Here is a 17,336-nt window from a genome sequence, read left to right on the forward strand (position 1 = left end):
ACCACATTAATGTCTCATGCTCCTCACATGGAATGCAACAACTGGTCCCAACCAAGACCGATCCCATGTGGGCCCTGTATGCTTCTTTGGATCTTGTACCTATCCCTTTGGCATTGGCAGCGCGTGATTAAAAAAAAAGTTGACAAAAGCCTTGCAGTTTCATTCCCCCTCTCCCCGTCCTCTCTCCCTTGTTTTCTCAGATCTCAAATTTCTCAGTGCTCCTTCCTTCAATCCAGCATGGATTCGCGTCCACCTTTGCTCACTGCTGCTGGCACCTACTCGTCGTTGGCATGCGGTCAACTAGCCATTAACGTGCCCATGGAGGAGGCGGGCATGCGGCGCCCTCGTATCCCACTCTCGCCGTCAAATAGGTCGGTGCCATGCTACGCTCCAGAGATAAAGGCCTTCAGGGAGTTCACTCATCGCCGTGTCGGTCTCATTCGCGCCCTCACCGAAGGTGATTTATCATGAATCTCATTTCATCTCAAGTTCATGGATCTAGTTAAAAGGGTAGATCTAGGTAGCTTTGTAACTGAGGTTGGGGTGGCATGCGAGCATGCCACACGCACACCGGGGGTGGAATCCATTTTGAATATCAAATGCTACGAATAAAAATTAGTGATCGATTAGCTTGCTTTGTACTTAACATGCTTGATATAACCATAAGGAGTGATGATTTGAAGTTTGGCATGTTTCCTTTTTATTCAACTTGTTCCCAGCTGATATGGAAATAACTGAAAAATATGATGAACCTCATGGGATTTCTTTCATGCAAGATAAAATTGTTTTTTGTTGCAAATTGGTAGTATATGATCTTTTCTTTGGCAGTTTTATCTTTTTATCAATAACTAAAAATAAATATTCTTTATGTTCAAGAAAAGATTAGAAAATAACATGGGCTAACAATTATTAATTGTATTATTAGCTACATCATGAATATATAATTTTGAAATTTTCTATTTGTCTATAAGTTAATTTATCTAATTAATTTTTAAGTGTTGATTTGTGATATGTGTGAAGGTTGTTGTGTTCACTTATTGGGTTTGCACTGGTGATTGGGTTTGTCCATAGCCAGTTAGCTGCTTTTGAATTTATAACCGGGGAAGGATTTTGTTAATTGCTCCAAGAACAGTAGGGCTTGATTTTTTCCCCTTCTAATTTCTGTTATATGTGCATATTTTTTCTGGTATTGGGTTCACGAGGTTTGAGTTGCTATTTGTGTTACAACTTTTACACTAGTTATTATATATTGTATGTGGAGTTCACTTGTAGTGTAAATACTTCATCATTTGTGTTTTTTCCATTTGCTACTCCTCTTTAATGGTGATTTTTCCTCTAATAAATTTTGGTATGAGAACCTGATGTAATAGTTGACACCAGTTACAGTTATCTTCAATTAATTTATAATATAGTTTATGTAAAGTGTGTGATTCTAAACTATATAAATTACGTGCTTACATGTTCATTTTGAAGTAAAAATCATTAATGGGTCTTGTTTGTGTGGTATGCCCATAAGTGCTTAATTATATTCTTTTTGAAGTAAAACTCATTTCGATATGTTGGGTCCTCTATGAATGTATCATAAATGTGCTATTTGTTATTGTAGTGTTGGCCATCCAAAAAATCTTAGCTGTGCCACGTAACCCTATCCCTTGTGTTTCAATATTTGCAGATGTGGAGGAATTCTTTCGTAAGTGTGCCTCAGGTAAGTACTTGTGACTCAACAGTGTACGTACGTAAAATAATGTTGTGAGCAAGTGGATTCACGTTTGTTTCATTGGGGTGTAGGTATGCGTTCTCTGTACCTGTATGGCAACTACAATGACGCGATTTGGTGGGAGGTGCGGCAGCCGGGGCCTGAGGAACTGCTGCTTGGAATCAACCTAGCGAGGGGTAATATGAGTCGCATCAAGTGGATGCAACACATTGCCATGCTTTGCGACGCATGGCTCATCAACATCGCTTTCTCAAGCGCCCAAAATATGACAGCTGAACAACGGTATAATCTGATCGATCACAGAGTTATATTATTTTACATATTTCCTACTCCATCCGTTCCAAGATGCAGGTCGTTTTGACTTTCTAATATAGAAATTTTGTTACGTATCTAGATATAACCCTATACTTGGGTACATAGTAAAATCTATGTATCTAAAAAAGCTAAAACGAGCTACATTTTGTAATGGAGGAAGTACTTCTTTATTTATTAACTGTAGCAAGCAACCTTCAAATTATGTGTGTGCGCGTGCGCGCAGATTGTTAGCGATCATATAATTTACTCTCAGCAAGTCAGCAGCATGATATCAGAGATTGTTGCCTCTCATTATATTGAATGAGGGAACCTTTTTGATTATTTTGTTACTGACTTTATTGGCCTATTTTGAAGAGAATGTGCAGTTTTGAATGTTCCTCCATGCATGCATTGGTGTCAATTTTGTGTGAAAACTTCAGCTGAAACCCTGTTTCTGATTCAATGATTTGCTCATTGTATGGCAGGGAGCGCTTGTTCCATCGGATCAACAGCCTGCAAACAGTGCATACAGCATTCCTTGCTAGTGACACCTATCGCCGCCTATGTCGTGAAGAAGAGAAGGTACATTGCTTTTACTCAAAGTGCAGAATATATATGCGAACCGAGACCATTTAAACTGATTCCACATTTCTTTATGCAAAGGTGTCTAGGCCAGCTGCTGAACAGAACGACCAGACTGAGGGTGAGGGTACAGATGAGATCATCTGCATACGCTGTAATGGCCGCTACCGTGCAAACGCATTCTGGATCTGCTGTGATGTTTGCAAGCAGTGGTACCACGGCAAATGTGTGAAGATCAGGGCCAAGCAAGCAGATCAGATGAAGAAGTATGAGTGCCCTGAGTGCCTCAGTGAGAAGAGCGGGCATTCTTAAGATGAGTTATTACCCAATGCTATCTGATCTGTTCTACAGATGCTAGACATGCCCTGTGGTCCAAGGCCGTCGTCTCCAACTTGCTACTGCTGGTTGTTCCTTAAATCATTGCGATCCCTTATGGCGCTTTTGACTGTTCTGGCCTTAAATCTGGACTTTGTTGCTGTGTTCTCTTTGTAGTATGTACTGGTGATTCGGTGAGTCGTGATCCTGGATGCTCATTTCGTTCCAATAATAATTCTCAACTAGTTTTGTTTAATTGTTTCAATATTCGGTGAGTCATGAACCTGAGCCATTGCGCATAGCCTGGACAGTCCAGGTACCTATCAAATTTGGTCGTCAACACAATTACAATTTTTTGGAAGACAGACCAGCACATAAACGTTGGGTGCATGGATCCATTATATTGTCGGACTACTGGCAGTGCAGCCAACGTTGATTCTAATTCTGATTGCATGATGATTCGTCTCAGACTGATGAATGAGTAGAACGACTCGAAAGCTTTCGTAGTTTAACATCTCTGTAACAGTTGTTTATTAGTATACGTCTCAGTGGTCAGTAGTCAATATAGCAGAAAAGGAAAAGGAAACTCTACAGCTGGTAGCTAACGAAAACACGCGTTGCTTACTCTTTGACCTAGACATGGACTTGGACCACTAGCGGGCTAGAGGGACAGCGGAAAGCCGAGAATACATGCACAATCTAGCTTTCTGCTCTCTTGGACTCTTCTACCTCCGGCCAACATGTTCCAGTCCATAATATACGAACTACTCTACGAACCACACACCTGAAATAAGATTGAGGTTGCTAAATAAATTAGAATCCACCAATGTCCTTTTGTCTATGATTTCTTCTCCTGCTCTTTGTCGAATAGAATGCTTAGTTTCCAATTCTCTCGTCATTCTTTTATCAGGAGTCCAATGTTATGGGTCACATATTAATTTACAGACTTATTATGTTTCTACATCAGAGTGCAGCGTCAAGAGTAAAGACAAGCCTTTTTCGAACAAATATTTTCATTGAATTGGAAATTTCTAACTCGAGTTGCTTCCCTTTTCTAAGGGGTAGCTGAAAAATCGCGATCTTGAGTTATAGTTTTTCAAATCAAGTTAATTTTTGCTATAGTGGAAACACTACCGGAAACCTCTAATTTGCCGAGTGTTTTTATGTTTGCCGAGTGCATTTCCTTAGGCACTCGGCAAACAGCTCTTTGCCGAGTGTTTTCCAAAAACACTTGGCAAAATAAAAACACTCGGCAATCAAAGGATTTTCCGAGTGTTTTTTTTTACACTCGGCAAACAAAGAGTTTGCCTAGTGTTGTTTTTTTAGCACTCGGTAAAAAAAAATTCTGAAAAAAAATGAATTTTTTTTTGCTGAGTGCCCCTGATCTGGGACACTCGGCAAGCAAAAATATCTAGTTATTAACCAGCGCCCCACCCCTTCGGGTCCCCACCCCTCATTCCCCCGCACTCGGCCAGCCTCCCCTTCTTCCTCCGTCCCTCCTGGCCCCAGCGCCCCTTGCCTCCCTGCCGCCGCCGCCGGCCGACCCCCGCCGACGCCCCTCCCCTCCCTCCCTCTCCTGGGCCGCGGCCCCTCCCCTTCTTCCCTGTCACCACCCCTCCTCAACCTTCTTCTTTCCCGGCACCACCCCTCCCTCTCCCGGATCTGGCTGGTAGAGGCCGGTGGCGGCTGGATCTGGGCTCTGGTGGTGGCGGGTGGTGGGCGGTGTGGCGGTGGGATTCGTGGTGCTGGCAGCAGCGTGGTGATGTGTGGGTGTACTGGCAGCGGCGTGGTGGTGCATGGGTGTGCTGGCGGCAGTGTGGGTGTGCTAGAGGTGGCGTGGTGGTGGCGTGGGTGTGCTGGCAGCGGCGTGGTTCACTACGCCTCGAAGGAGGGGCAAGCAGATGTGGTGGAGACCATTGTTAGCTGGTGGCGGAGGTGAACGGCGCCGCCGTGTCGATGCTGTACCTGGCAGTGATAAGCGGGTCGGTGCGTGGTTGTGGTGGCGGCGGCGGCGTGGGGCGGCAGCGGGCGTGGTGTTGGCGGCGGCCGTGGTGGGCGGCGGTCGGTCACTAGTAGAGAACTTGACTTTCGATGCGTCCCTTTTAATCCCGGTTTAAAGTAGGCCCGGTATAAAAGGGGGTGCGCGGAGCATTACTCCCGGTTGTATTTGCAACCGGAACTAAAAGTCACTTTTTGTCCCGGTTCAAAAATTAGCCACCCGTGGGGGACCCTTTAGTCCTGGGTGAAAAAATCAGCTACCCGTGGGAGACACTTTTATCTCAGGTAGTAAGAATAACCAGAACTAAAGGTCACCCTTTTAATCCCGGTTGGTGTTACCACTCGGGACTAAAACTCACGACACCAACCGGGATAAAATGGGACCTTTTATCCCGGTTGAAAACTCCAACCGGGATAAAAGGGTCCCTCACAGGTGGCTGAAAAAAGAATTAAAGCCCTAGGACCCTTTTATCCGGGTTTGTAGTACCAACCGGGATAAAATGTGGTCTTTTATCCCGGTTGGTGTTTCCAACTGGGATAAAAGGATCCCCCACGTGTGGCTGGGACAAAACTAAATCCTTCAGACCCTTTTATCCTGGTTTGTAATACCAATCGGGATAAAAGGGGGTCTTTTATCCCGGAACACCAACCGGGATAAAAGGGTCTCCCACGAGTTAGTATAAAAGGATTGGATCGCCTATATAGTCAGATGTGGTGTGTAGATGGGATGGCAAGGAAGGTACGCGCGAGGCTTGAGGTCGTGGGTTTGAATCCCACGAACCGCGCACGCGCATATTTCGCGTGAAAATCGCGTGACGTGCGCGTGTGGGGAGCCCACATGCCTCCCGGGAATTTATTTATTTTTCAAATTTTTTTGCAAAACCATTTATCCGGTTGGTATTACTAACCGGGATAAAAGGGGTCCTATACCGCGCTTGGCGTGGTAGCCCATTTAGTCCCGGTTGGTTGAGGGACCCGGGATAAAAGATACCCCCTTTTGTCCCGATTGCTTTATCCCGGATAGTTTTTCGAAAGATTTGCACCCTTCCAACCGGGAGTAATACTCAGTTTTCTACTAGTGGGTGGTGGCCGACTGGTGCTTGTTTTTTTACTTTTTTCGAAAAATGTTTGCCGGGTGTTTTTGGACACTCGGCAAACAGCTCTTTGCCGTCAAAACCTATGCCGAGTGTCGTTTGCCGATGTTACACTCGGCAAAACCTTTGCTAAGTGTTTTTAGAGCTTTGCCGAGTGTCCTGTTCCCGTAGTGAAATATCCTTTTCATTAAAAACCTAACAGGATAGTAGTATTTGAATTGATTTCATTCTTTTCGAAACTATAATTAAGTTCAAGAGTTCTTGTGATCGGCTGAGCATTCTAGATGAAGTTACAATTAAAGATTTCAAAATAAGACAAAAGTACGCAAGATCAAGCTAATTTTGATGTTTGATTTGAAAGAGTTTCATCTTTTCTAAAAAAAATCTACGTGACCAAAAGGAATAGTAATTAAATGCGCGATCTAGAAGCATGCATGCATGCTCGTAACTTCGTTCTGATTGAATCCTGATCTACCTCAAATCCAATCAAACAATTGAGAGTTCAGCAAATGCTTTCAAAGTCTTCCGAGTAAAATTCTAAGTACGTGTACCACGCGTCGAGAACAAAAAGGACAAACGAATGATCACTGCCGTTTGATCATTGACTTTGAAATCGACCAGATATTCTGACACTGACTTGGACCCCATAAGTTGTCACAGCCACAACTCAGTCCATAAAATGCAGCGGAGGGCGCGGCTTCGTCTCCAGTGTAGTCCAGTTACAGTCCTCCCCGGCCAGACGAGCGGCCGCTTGGAGCTTCTCTTCCCCATAACACGATAACGCCATCGGCGGCTTCACAACGATGCTGCTCAAGTTCCAGGATCTTGCAAGGTAGCAGCTTTGTTTAGATACTTACTGTATGTTATAGGCAATTCTTCCATTTCCTTCCAAGTTCCGACGATTATGCTACCATTCTTGCCATATCAGGTGTTTCATCGGATCGGAACGTGCAGCCGCATCGGCCATCAAGACATGCGCAGCTCCCTCCTTGCCGGCGCCGGCGACAGTGTCCCTGCCGGACAACGAGGATCTCCTCCGTGAGATCCTCCTCCGCCTGCCGCCACTCCCTTCCTCCCTCCCCCGCGCCTCCCTCGTCTGCAAACGCTGGCGCCGCCTCGTCTCCGACGCCGGCTTCCTCCGCCGCTTCCGGGAACACCACAGGACACCTCCCCTGCTCGGCTACTTCTTCAACGACCATCGCGGACCCGTCTTCACCCCCACGCTGGCCCCGCCAAACTCCATCCCGCCCGCGCGCTTCTCCCTGCCGCAGCAGCAACCAGCCGGCGAGCGCCTGTTCTTCCTCGGCTGCCGCCACGGCCTCGCCCTCCTCATCAACCGGAGACGCCTCGAGGCCATCGTGTGGGATCCCGTCACCAACCGCCAGGCCACCGTGGCGTATCCGTCGGAGTTCACCACCGACAATGGGGCGCACTGCTGCCGTGGCGCCGTGCTGAGCGGCGGCGGCGGCGGCGGCGGTGATGGCGATGCCCTTGTGCCCGGTGGTGATGATGGCCACTTGATGAGGCCCTTTAAGGTGATCTTAATACGCACGGAGATAAACCATGATCATGCAAGTGTGTTCATCATGTGCGTCTACGAATCGGGGACCGGAAAATGGGGCAATACCATCTCAACTACCATTCTATCTCCTTTCTCCAATCTACCCAATGTCTTGATTGGAAATGCGGTACTCTGTGGGTTTTTCCAGTGGTCAAACGGCTTCCTTGAACTTGATTTGGATAGGCAGCGCCTAGGTGTCATTGAGACACCAGTGAGCCTCCATTCTGTTGATAGTTCAATATCCCGGGTTGTGCGGACACAAGATAGAGGGCTTGGCCTTGCAATTTTGTCGAGGTTTAGCATCCAGATGTGGGGGAGGAAGGCCGATTCAGGTGGTGTTGTTGGATGGGTGCTGCAGAAAACAATTCAAGTAGACAAGCTCCTTTCGCTACCGCCTTCGATGGACAGTTTGCCAGCAAGGATACTGGGGTACGATGAGGATAGCAATGCAATTCATCTGTCAACTTCTACTGGTGCCTTCGCTATCCAACTTGAATCAATGCAATTCAGGGAGCTTTTCAATGTCTATCGGATTGGTTCATATTATTCATGTCATCCTTACGCAAGTTTCTATACTGCAGGTAATATACAGCTTGTCTTTGAACTGCATATGTAACAAATTTCAACTATTGGCTAGCAAGTTAAAGCATGCATTGCAATTTTTTTTTGTTTTTTCCCTAGTCTCTGGACTTATTTCAATATAGTTTTGATTTATTACTTAAATGCATAGACAATGGTAAAACATATTATTATAGTTGTTTTTTTCGTAATAGTTGGAAATAGACATTACTCCCACTGGATGGTAAGGCTGAGCTATCTGACATATATAGGCGAAATTGGAAAGGGTTGATTTGTGGTTGCTATTCCCTCTTTGCTGCAAACATTTCTTAGCCTGCAAATGAAGCTACTAATGTTGTCAGTTTACATTCATGAATATGTAATTTACCTTGTTTAACTTATGACTTATTTCTCTCTTATGTAGGTTGGGGAATCGGTGAGGGAGATAACAGAACATAAATATTGAATAACACATGAGAAGATTGTCCCATTATATATGCAAATTCTTGTGTTGTTAAAACATGTGATTGTTTCTTTTCCTTTCTCCTATATATTCTTGGCAACAAATGTTAACTCTACTTGAGAATTCAGTTTAGGTACTCAACTTTTCTTTTCAGTTTAGGCAACAAATCTATCTTTTGCACTGGAACTCATGCATGATGGTGGGTTACTAAGTTTTATTCCTTAGTTTCTCTTTTTGTATCCCTTTTTCAAGCCACCAGAATATTTAGTGACAGGGATAGAACTACAAGAGTATTTTTTTCTATTCATTAATTATTTGATAGTATCCTACTCGATATCTTAGTGGATGCAATTTGTCATAGTGTCATGAACAATTCTTTCAAGTGCAAGGCAATTGCGTTCCTCCATTCATCTTCAAAAATAGTATTTTGTTTCTTTATGACAAACCTTTGACTAACAATACATATAATTCTTTGACACAAATCGATGTAATTATATTCTTATTTAAATAATACTCACTTATGATTATAAGTTTTGTATTACATAAATGACATAATAATGGTGTACTTGTCAGTCAAATCTTTGTCCTAAAGAAACAAAATACGTCTTATAGTTTGTAATGATGAACGGAGGGTAGATAGTAAGATAATGTAGATATGTAACTAGCCACTACTTCAATTTTTATTGGCATCACATGTGAGTGACCTATGTGATAAAGGCGACTAGTAGGAAGTAGCTTCAAAAATCTTCTATGCAACCATTGTACTATGCATGATGCATCTACCATGAAGCTTTATCACAACACACGTGTACCATATTGAAATCATTGTTGTCCTAATTAAAAATTATGCAAGTGATATCAAATTAGATCCCAAATGTATAATATCTGATTAGTTTTTGCTTTATAATTGTGCTTAATCATACAAAAAAATGGTCATGATAAACAGTTTTTTAACCATTATCTTAAAGGTTACCATATACAATTCAACTATCTACCGTAAAGTGATATTTTACTGTTTTCAAAGGAAGACCGTCTATCATTTGTATGGTGCACAAAACAAATAGCATCATGTTAACTATCAAATTTAAAAAAGAAGAAGAAGAAAGCCATGACCAATGCATGCTTAATATTATCTAAATATCTAAACTTGGAAGAAGCCTACCTCCTCCTCCTCTAGGACTGCCGGCCATGGAACCCAGAATCCCTAACCACAATCCCGCCGACCTCGACCACCACCCTGGCCAGCGGTGACCTTGCTGCTGGCCGCTCCCCCCACCTCCCGCCCACTCCACTGGATGACTCCTCGGTGGCACAGGAGGCAGCGGCGGTGCGGGCGCTGAGAAGAGGAGCAGAGGAAGAGAAGGGGATCGGATGGTCTCTAGCTCGCGTACGCATCTTAAAGCGGTAGAAGTCAAATAACTATCTAGCTTCCGGAAGCCAGATAGGAATACTGCTTTCTCCCCACTTTGGGCAATTGGGCTCACTCTTGTGCTTCCACCCGATCCATCGCTCTGGCTAGAGCTGGAGACCCTTTGCCTTCCACCATGGCCTTCCTTGACCTGAGCCATCGCCAGAAGCCAGAGGCGACCATTTGGGACCCCATCTACCTATGCTGAAACGATCTGGGCAACTCCTACAAGGCTACAACGATTGCCCTCTTTCAATTCAGTGTTGATATGCCCATGTTGCCAAAAACCCGAACTTCCAGGTCTTACGCACTAAAGTTGGTGGACTTGGCCTTGCAATTTTGTCAAAACAAAACAGAACATGCAGTTCCAATTGATATGGGGAGAAAGGCCATTTCGGATGATATTTTTGGATGGCTGCTGCAGAAAACTGTAGAACTGGACAAGTTCCTCTCACTGAAGTCATCAACTATATCAAAGATAGCTAGTTTCTTTATTTATTATTTGATAAAACATTTGGCTATATATAGCTGTTGTTGCCTGGCTGTTGAGGTACATTCATCATCAGTTGAACTGTGTTCAGGGGTGTTTTTCTCGTATAATTATTTGTGGATGGAAGCAAATCATGTTGTAAATTTGAGTGATACTCGAATTCAAAATTCGTTCTTGATACAAGGTTTATGACTGATGTCGTGATGCACATGTGTGGCCCTGTTTGGATCCATTAGTGCTAATAGTTAGCAGCTAATATTAGTACTAGTTAATGGATCCAAATAGGGCCTTACTATTCGGCTATGGTCCTGTTAAGTTGCAGATGATTATGATGGTAAGCGCTGCTTAGCTGAATTACTGTAGCGTCTAAATGGTACTGATGCAAAGTTACATACATTCTTTGTTATTTTGTGTTTTAGAATTACAGACATTCTTGTACTCCTCAAACTCCATCTAGCTATTTCATTGGACAATTGCTTGAACGTACACAGGCTCTTTTAGAATTGATGTCATTCACAGGAGAAGATGGGAAGCTTGCTTGAAGAGTGGAGAATCACAGGAGAAAATGGGTAACGTGCACTCGCGCAGTGAGAACTGAGAAGCATGGCCTTCTATGTCCCTTTTTTTGGGACAGCCTATATACTGTGGGCTGGGCTGGGATTGCAAGTATCAAAGCTAGGCCTTTAAAGATTGCAGCCCATGGTGCATTTGTACTCCTTTTATTCGACATACTCTCTCCGTCCAAAACAAAATATCATCCTATGAATTTTAAAATAAGAAGGGAGAATGATCTTGTGTACCCCTATTTATTAGCTATATTTGGCGCTAATTGATATCCGCATGCGCATGCGCATACCAAATAGGGTAAAACGACCTGTTTTTGGATAAATTTTGAATCATAGAATGACATGTTTTTTTGACGGAGGAAGTAAAATTTTTTCCCTCGTGAAATTAAATGTGCTATCTATATTTAGTGTGATAAATTGTCCATTGCTGATCCAAACTTAAATTTCTTACAACCACCACTAGTAGAGAATTGGCCTTTAGTCCCGGTTGGTAGGGTGCAAATCTCCCGAAAATCCATCCGGGATAAACCAACCGGGACAAAAGGGGGTCTTTTATCCCGGGTCACTCAACCGGGACTAAAGATCCCCTTTTATCCCGGTTGATAAAACGGGTCACCACGACAGGTGCTGCAAAAAAAAAAGAAATCCTAGGCTCCCATTTCGTGCGTGCGCGTTGCGTGGGATTCGAACCCACAACCTCTAGCCTTGCGCGTAGCTTCCTTGCCATCCCACCTACACACCACATCTAACTATATAGGGGTGCTATCCTTTTGTATTAACTCGTGGGGACCCTTTTATCCCGGTTTGAAACACCAACCGGGATAAAAGGGGGTCATTTATCCCGGTTGGTGTTTCAAACCGGGATAAAAGGCCTCTCAGAGTCTTTTTTTCCCACTAACCTTTGCAACCGGGATAAAAGGTCCCAGTTGGTGAGCCCCCCACCAGTGATCGAGTTTTAGTCCCGGTTGGTGAACCTTTTGTCCCGGGCCAACTTTAAACCGGGACAAAAGAGGGCGCATCGAAAGCAATTCTCTACTAGTGAACTAAGCTAAGGACAAAGACTTCCGTTCAAAAAAAAAGACAAAGACTTAACTGATGGAGCAACTAGAGGTGCTTATAAGGCACTGTATCTGCTTGCAACTTTGCACTAGATCGAGATTTTTACATCAGCTGCTTCACCTTTTTATTTGTGTTTCTTTCTACTACTGCAACCGAGTTGGTTTATGGTAGACTGGTATCAACGGTAACAGGTGAACATTCCAGCTACAAGATTTAAATTATAGAAGCTTGGGCGTTTAATTTGGCCCATGCGCTAGTTGTCAGAAGAGAGGGGATCCAATATCGTCAAGTCAAACAGTGAGTACAGACCATCTGAAAACATCAATATAATCTTGATGACACGCGCTGTGAAGAAATTAAGCAGTAATGCTAATGCATGCATGAATTCCGCGACAATACAGGTACTACATAATGCTGAGAATGCTCCGTTCCCTAAGAGTGTAGTAACAAGTAATTTACCAGCGGTACGGTCGTTACAAAAGTCTTAAAACGTAATGGCCAATTTATCGCGGTAATTCGTATTTAAAGGCGCGCAAGTGCAAACCAGCAACTCATACCACAGCATATGCCAGAAATTCGTTTTCAAAACGAGAGAGAGAAATGCTTCAAAAAAACGAGAGAGAGAGAGAGAGAGAGAGAGAGAGAGAGAGAGAGAGAGAGAGAGAGTTTTCAGAAGCGTCGCGCCAGCCAAGCTGAGGTCCATGAACCGCGGAGAGGGTGGTGAGAAGGCCATGGTGGAGAAGGGGAGCACGTGCAGGAGCTAGCACATTGGAGCAAGAAGCAAGCTTCCTCGCTCGCTTACTTTCGACCGGCCACACGCAGGTGCGCGTGAGTCCGCCGGCCGTGCTCCGGCGTGTCTCTACCTGCACGTGCCCTGCTTCTCCAACAGGGACCTTCTCACCAAGCACAAGAACGACACCGGCCGGCGTCAAGAGCTAAGCAAGGCCTCAACTACACTTCACTGTATCTACTAGCAGCTAGCTTCAGAGAATGAATGTGAATGGGAAGATGCAGTGGAGAATGTATGCTGGTGGTGTGGGTTTATATAGGCGCGAAGCCGAGACCGCCGGCCGGCCTGGACATAAACCACACACACACACACACAAACACGGGCAGGTGGTAGAGTCTTGAGCTGGGTTTGCGTGAGAAAGCGTGCGCCCATCGAGTGCGGTGTGCAAGGTGCGACGCAATGGCAATGCCGCTATGGGAGCGAGAGATGGGAGTAGGTTACGGCCGGGGGCTCCCTTAGATGTGACAGCAGTCAGTTTTTTTTATGGCCATCTGTGACATCATGGCTCGCTTATAATATTGCTAGTTTCATGTCTGTTACGACATTAAAAAAAACAGAGAATAGAGAGTTGTGTCTAGCTTGCACCGGGTGTTTGGAATTGCAGGTGAAATGGGGAGCCCAAAATTTGAGTGCCGTGGGAATTTCATAGAGATTTCATGCACGTTAAATATGGTGACATATCCGTATATGTAATGACATGGCAACCCAATTATAAAGAGAGAGAGGTAAGGAGTTTTATCGAGTTGTATATGCATTGTTTCAATCCTGATGAAACTGGCATTAGGGGTCAAAGAGTTTCATTTTATCTGACCATATCCAATCACATGCCTTGCAATTCACTACTAAAAAATAGTTTTCATGGACGGTTGAAATGACAATTGAACGAGCGGGTGCGGTACCCGCTCCTGCCTTTTGCAGCTAGAAATATTTCTTTGCAGCGGGTAAAACATCCACCCTGGAAAACAATTTCTAGGGGCGGGTGAGGGGTGACCCGCCCTTGGAAACCCCATTTGCAGGGTGGGTAACTAGGTGACCCGCCCCTGCAAATGGCATTTGCAGGGCCGGGTCACCCCGTCACCCACCCCTAGTAACCGATTAAACAAAAGAAAGAAAAAGAAAAAAGAAAATGAAAAAAAAGAAATTGGAGTGCCAGTTGCTGGGGCCACGCTGGCCAGCCTTGTCGCTATGGTCGGGATTGCCCGTGCAGGCCGTCCCCACCATGGAGGTGGAGCCGCCCGCGGCGGCCAGCCTCATCGGGTCCGCTGCCGGGGTTGAGCCGGCCGGCCACTCGCGCCGCTGGGGCACATGGCTCAATCTGCCGGGTCCCACCGGCTGCCTCTGCCGCAAGGGTCGGGGCTAGGGTGACTGCCACGCCGGCCATCTCCGTCGCGGGGACCGGTGCCGAGGGGGCTGCGTTGGCTGCCGGGGCTCCTCCGCGTGGGCACGCCGGAGAGGTAGGAGAGAGGAGAGAGAGGAGATAGGGCCGCGAGTGAGAGGAGAGGTAGGAGAGAAGAGGGAGAGGAAGGAGATAAGGTTGACTGGTTGAGAAGGAAGGGTGGGAGGAGAGTTTGGCCAATAGGAATGCTTAGTTTCGGAGTTGTGGATCGATGATATGGCAAATGTATTTCTTCTCTAAACTTATAATACATTTTTGGATCACTAAATAATCTTAATGAAAAAGTTCTCAACTACAAATTTTTCTTACTGAAAAAGTTCTCAATTGCAATTTTTAAAATCTCATCGAGCTCTACAATTTTAATATAAAGTTTGTATTCATTTGAGATTGTATGCAAAAGTTTGTATTAAAAAAATACAACCTTTAAACTTAATCCTTCCAATCCTTAGCATCAAAAGAAAAACTTGTACGTTTGTGTCGTTGTCAAGATTAACGGATCAAGACTACGGCTAGTAAATTTCTTTTACGCGCGTAAGGCTTCGGATGGTGGCGTAGGGAGACACGGGGTTAGACTGGTTCGGGTGAGGAAAGCCCTACGTCCAGTATGAGGAGCTGCTCGTGTTACCCACGCGGGGTCTGTAGTAGGGGTTACAAACGGGCGAGAGAGGGAGCCGGTCCCAAGTCTCTTGGGTGTGCACTGATGCTCGTTAGGTGAGTGTGTGGGTTCTGTTGGCTTGAGAGTCCTCCCGGTCTCGGGGCCCCTGGTTCTCCTTTTATAGCGCAAGGAGGGTTCAGGGTTACAGGCGAGACTGGGTGTTAGGAGAAGTAAAAGAGATAAGCTAAGTGAAGTAAAGTACAAGGAGAAGGACCAAGTTCCCGAGTCGCCGCCTCCTGCTCCGGCCTTCGACTCCTGTCAGCGCAGCCACCGGAGGAGGGCAGTTGCCGCCGGATCCTGTCGCCGATCCTCCGGGCAACCGTCGCCGCCGGGCATGATGATGGTGTACGGTCGTGGTAACTGTGCATGTTTGGGGAGACGGCTGACCCCTGTTGTCTTGCTTACGTCCCGTGGAACACGGACGTCATGTCCTTGTTGCCGGATATGCTGGGCACGAGAACAGGCGGCGCTCCCTCCTGTGCCGGGCGACACATGCTATGAGTGCCCTATGGCGAATCAGGGGGAGCCGCGCCCACTGTAGCCTGTGCGGTCGTGGCTACAGTGTTCTGCCCGGTTACTTGTGGCGGGTCATGTCGAGGAGCGCGGGCGCCTTTCTGCGCGCCAGAGCCGTGGTGCATTTATGGCAAGATCGGTTGGGGACCCATGAGATCCGCGCCCTCATCTGCCGGCCTACGCCTGAGGCGGACCATTGTCTTGTGGGCCCGGATGAGTCCGACCCCCTACGCCTAGGGTCAGGCGAGGTGGAGCCCTGCAGCAAGGGGTCGGGCGCACCCGACCCTGGGACTGTGGGTCGGGCGAGGCAGAGTTTCACCATCGAGGGGTCGGGAGTGTCCAACCCCAGGGCCCTGGGTCGGGTGAGACGGAGCGGGATGTTCCCTGCCCATGCTGGGTTAGCGGTAATCATCGTTACCGCAGGTGGGCCTGGGCCTTCATGATTGTAGTTTTAAGGGGCATTAGCAGGTTGTTAACGTTTCCCCCCAATAGTAGCCCCCGAGCCTGTGGTGGAGCAAGGATGCTCCTCCAGAGGCTGCTTTCGTCGTTCATCGAGGATCTTTACTCGCCCTTCGAGCTGCAGTTAATCAGAGATAGGGAGTGTTGTTTGCTCGGCTTGGCCGGGGAGATTGATCAGGCGAGGTGTCCTGTGGATGGCTTGGCGTAGGAGGATTTCTTATTGTTCCGTAGGGCACTCTCGCCTCGAGACTTCAAATCGCGACCATCCGCATGGTCATTGGTGCGATGCTAGCCCCCGAGCCCCCGCGCGTTGCAGGAGACCGGTCAGGAGGCTAGGTCGACTTTTGATCGTTACCCCTCAAGCGTCCGTTTGCTGAGATGGACGGGGTGAGCCGTGCCATGCTATCCTCGCCGGACGAACTGTGGTCCTCGTTGAGCTGGAAACGGGTTGATTCGAGTGGGGTCCCGATCCCCGTTCGGGTGGGGTCCGGCTTGGGCCAAGCTAGTGGCGTACCCCAGATTCCGGCCGGCCAGTTCATATAGTTCCCGAGTCCATTCGATCGGATACGGGGGCTCGTTGCCTTTCTTTGGGGAAAAACCATGAACTTTGATGCTAGTCCGGACTCGAACGTGAGGTCGGGATGCCCTAGGCTGTCATGCGCCCGGGTGATGGCCGCTAGCAGACCCGTCCCTTCTCACCCCTCGCTTAGGGTTATCCTGGGGCGGTTGTTGAACCTGTAGTGGGCCAGCCTTCGAACCCCTGGACTGTAATGGGCTGTAGGGGCATTTTCGGCCCCGTATCCCTTTCTTACCTATTGGTGGGCCCTAGGCTGGACGTGGAGGAGGTTGTGCGCCTGCGTTCTCCGGGAGGCGAAGTGGGGGAAGACGCTGGCTCGCAAAACGAGGGAGGAGGGGATGTTTTCCTGCAGCAGGTCGTGCGCATGACTTCCCAAAAAGGTGGGCGTGACAGGGTGTACCTGACACTGCATTTACTGCGATGGGGCCGCCTATTCCACTTCCCACGTGCCTCCCTATAAGACGAGGGGTCTGCCTCGCCGGTTCTGCCCACACCTGTTCTCAAACTTTTTCGCCTTCTCGCGCGCCCTTTGCCTTCTTGCGCGCCGTTCGCCTTCCTCAGCCTAGCGCAGCAGCTTCCCTCGCCCTCTGCCGTCGAACCTTTCTCCCCTTCACGATGGAGTTCTGGACGCGCTCAAGCTTCGGTACCTCGTGCGCCGACGACCTCATGAGGAAAGGCCTACTCTGCGAGAGGACCGAGGGAGACGAATGGCGGTTCCCCGAGAGGGAAGATGTGCCGAATCCACCCGCCGGCTACATCGTTTCGTTCGCCCGCTTCCACGAGAGGGGGTTCGTGACCCCGCCGAGCCGCTTCTTCTGCGGGCTGCTGCACTACTACGGGC

The 17,336-nt window shown here is 47.1% G+C and overlaps 2 protein-coding genes across 2 annotated transcripts; both read left to right on the top strand.

The window, feature by feature from the left end:
• The first annotated feature begins 318 nt into the window (after window positions 1-318).
• Window positions 319-2,905, top strand: LOC101785091 (PHD finger protein ALFIN-LIKE 3). Its single transcript, XM_004963780.2, has 5 exons — window positions 319-457; window positions 1,673-1,705; window positions 1,789-1,999; window positions 2,497-2,593; window positions 2,675-2,905. Exons 1-5 carry the CDS (start codon window positions 319-321, stop codon window positions 2,903-2,905), a joined length of 711 nt encoding a protein of 236 aa, XP_004963837.1.
• A 3,809-nt stretch (window positions 2,906-6,714) lies between these two features.
• LOC101785493 lies at window positions 6,715-8,658 on the top strand. Its single transcript, XM_012844723.2, has 3 exons — window positions 6,715-6,832; window positions 6,929-8,142; window positions 8,544-8,658. Exons 1-3 carry the CDS (start codon window positions 6,804-6,806, stop codon window positions 8,576-8,578), a joined length of 1,278 nt encoding a protein of 425 aa, XP_012700177.1. The 5' UTR covers window positions 6,715-6,803; the 3' UTR covers window positions 8,579-8,658.
• Window positions 8,659-17,336: the final 8,678 nt, after the last annotated feature.

The sequence above is a fragment of the Setaria italica genome, chromosome III (genome assembly GCF_000263155.2).
Source record: "Setaria italica strain Yugu1 chromosome III, Setaria_italica_v2.0, whole genome shotgun sequence".
Lineage (NCBI taxonomy): Eukaryota > Viridiplantae > Streptophyta > Magnoliopsida > Poales > Poaceae > Setaria > Setaria italica.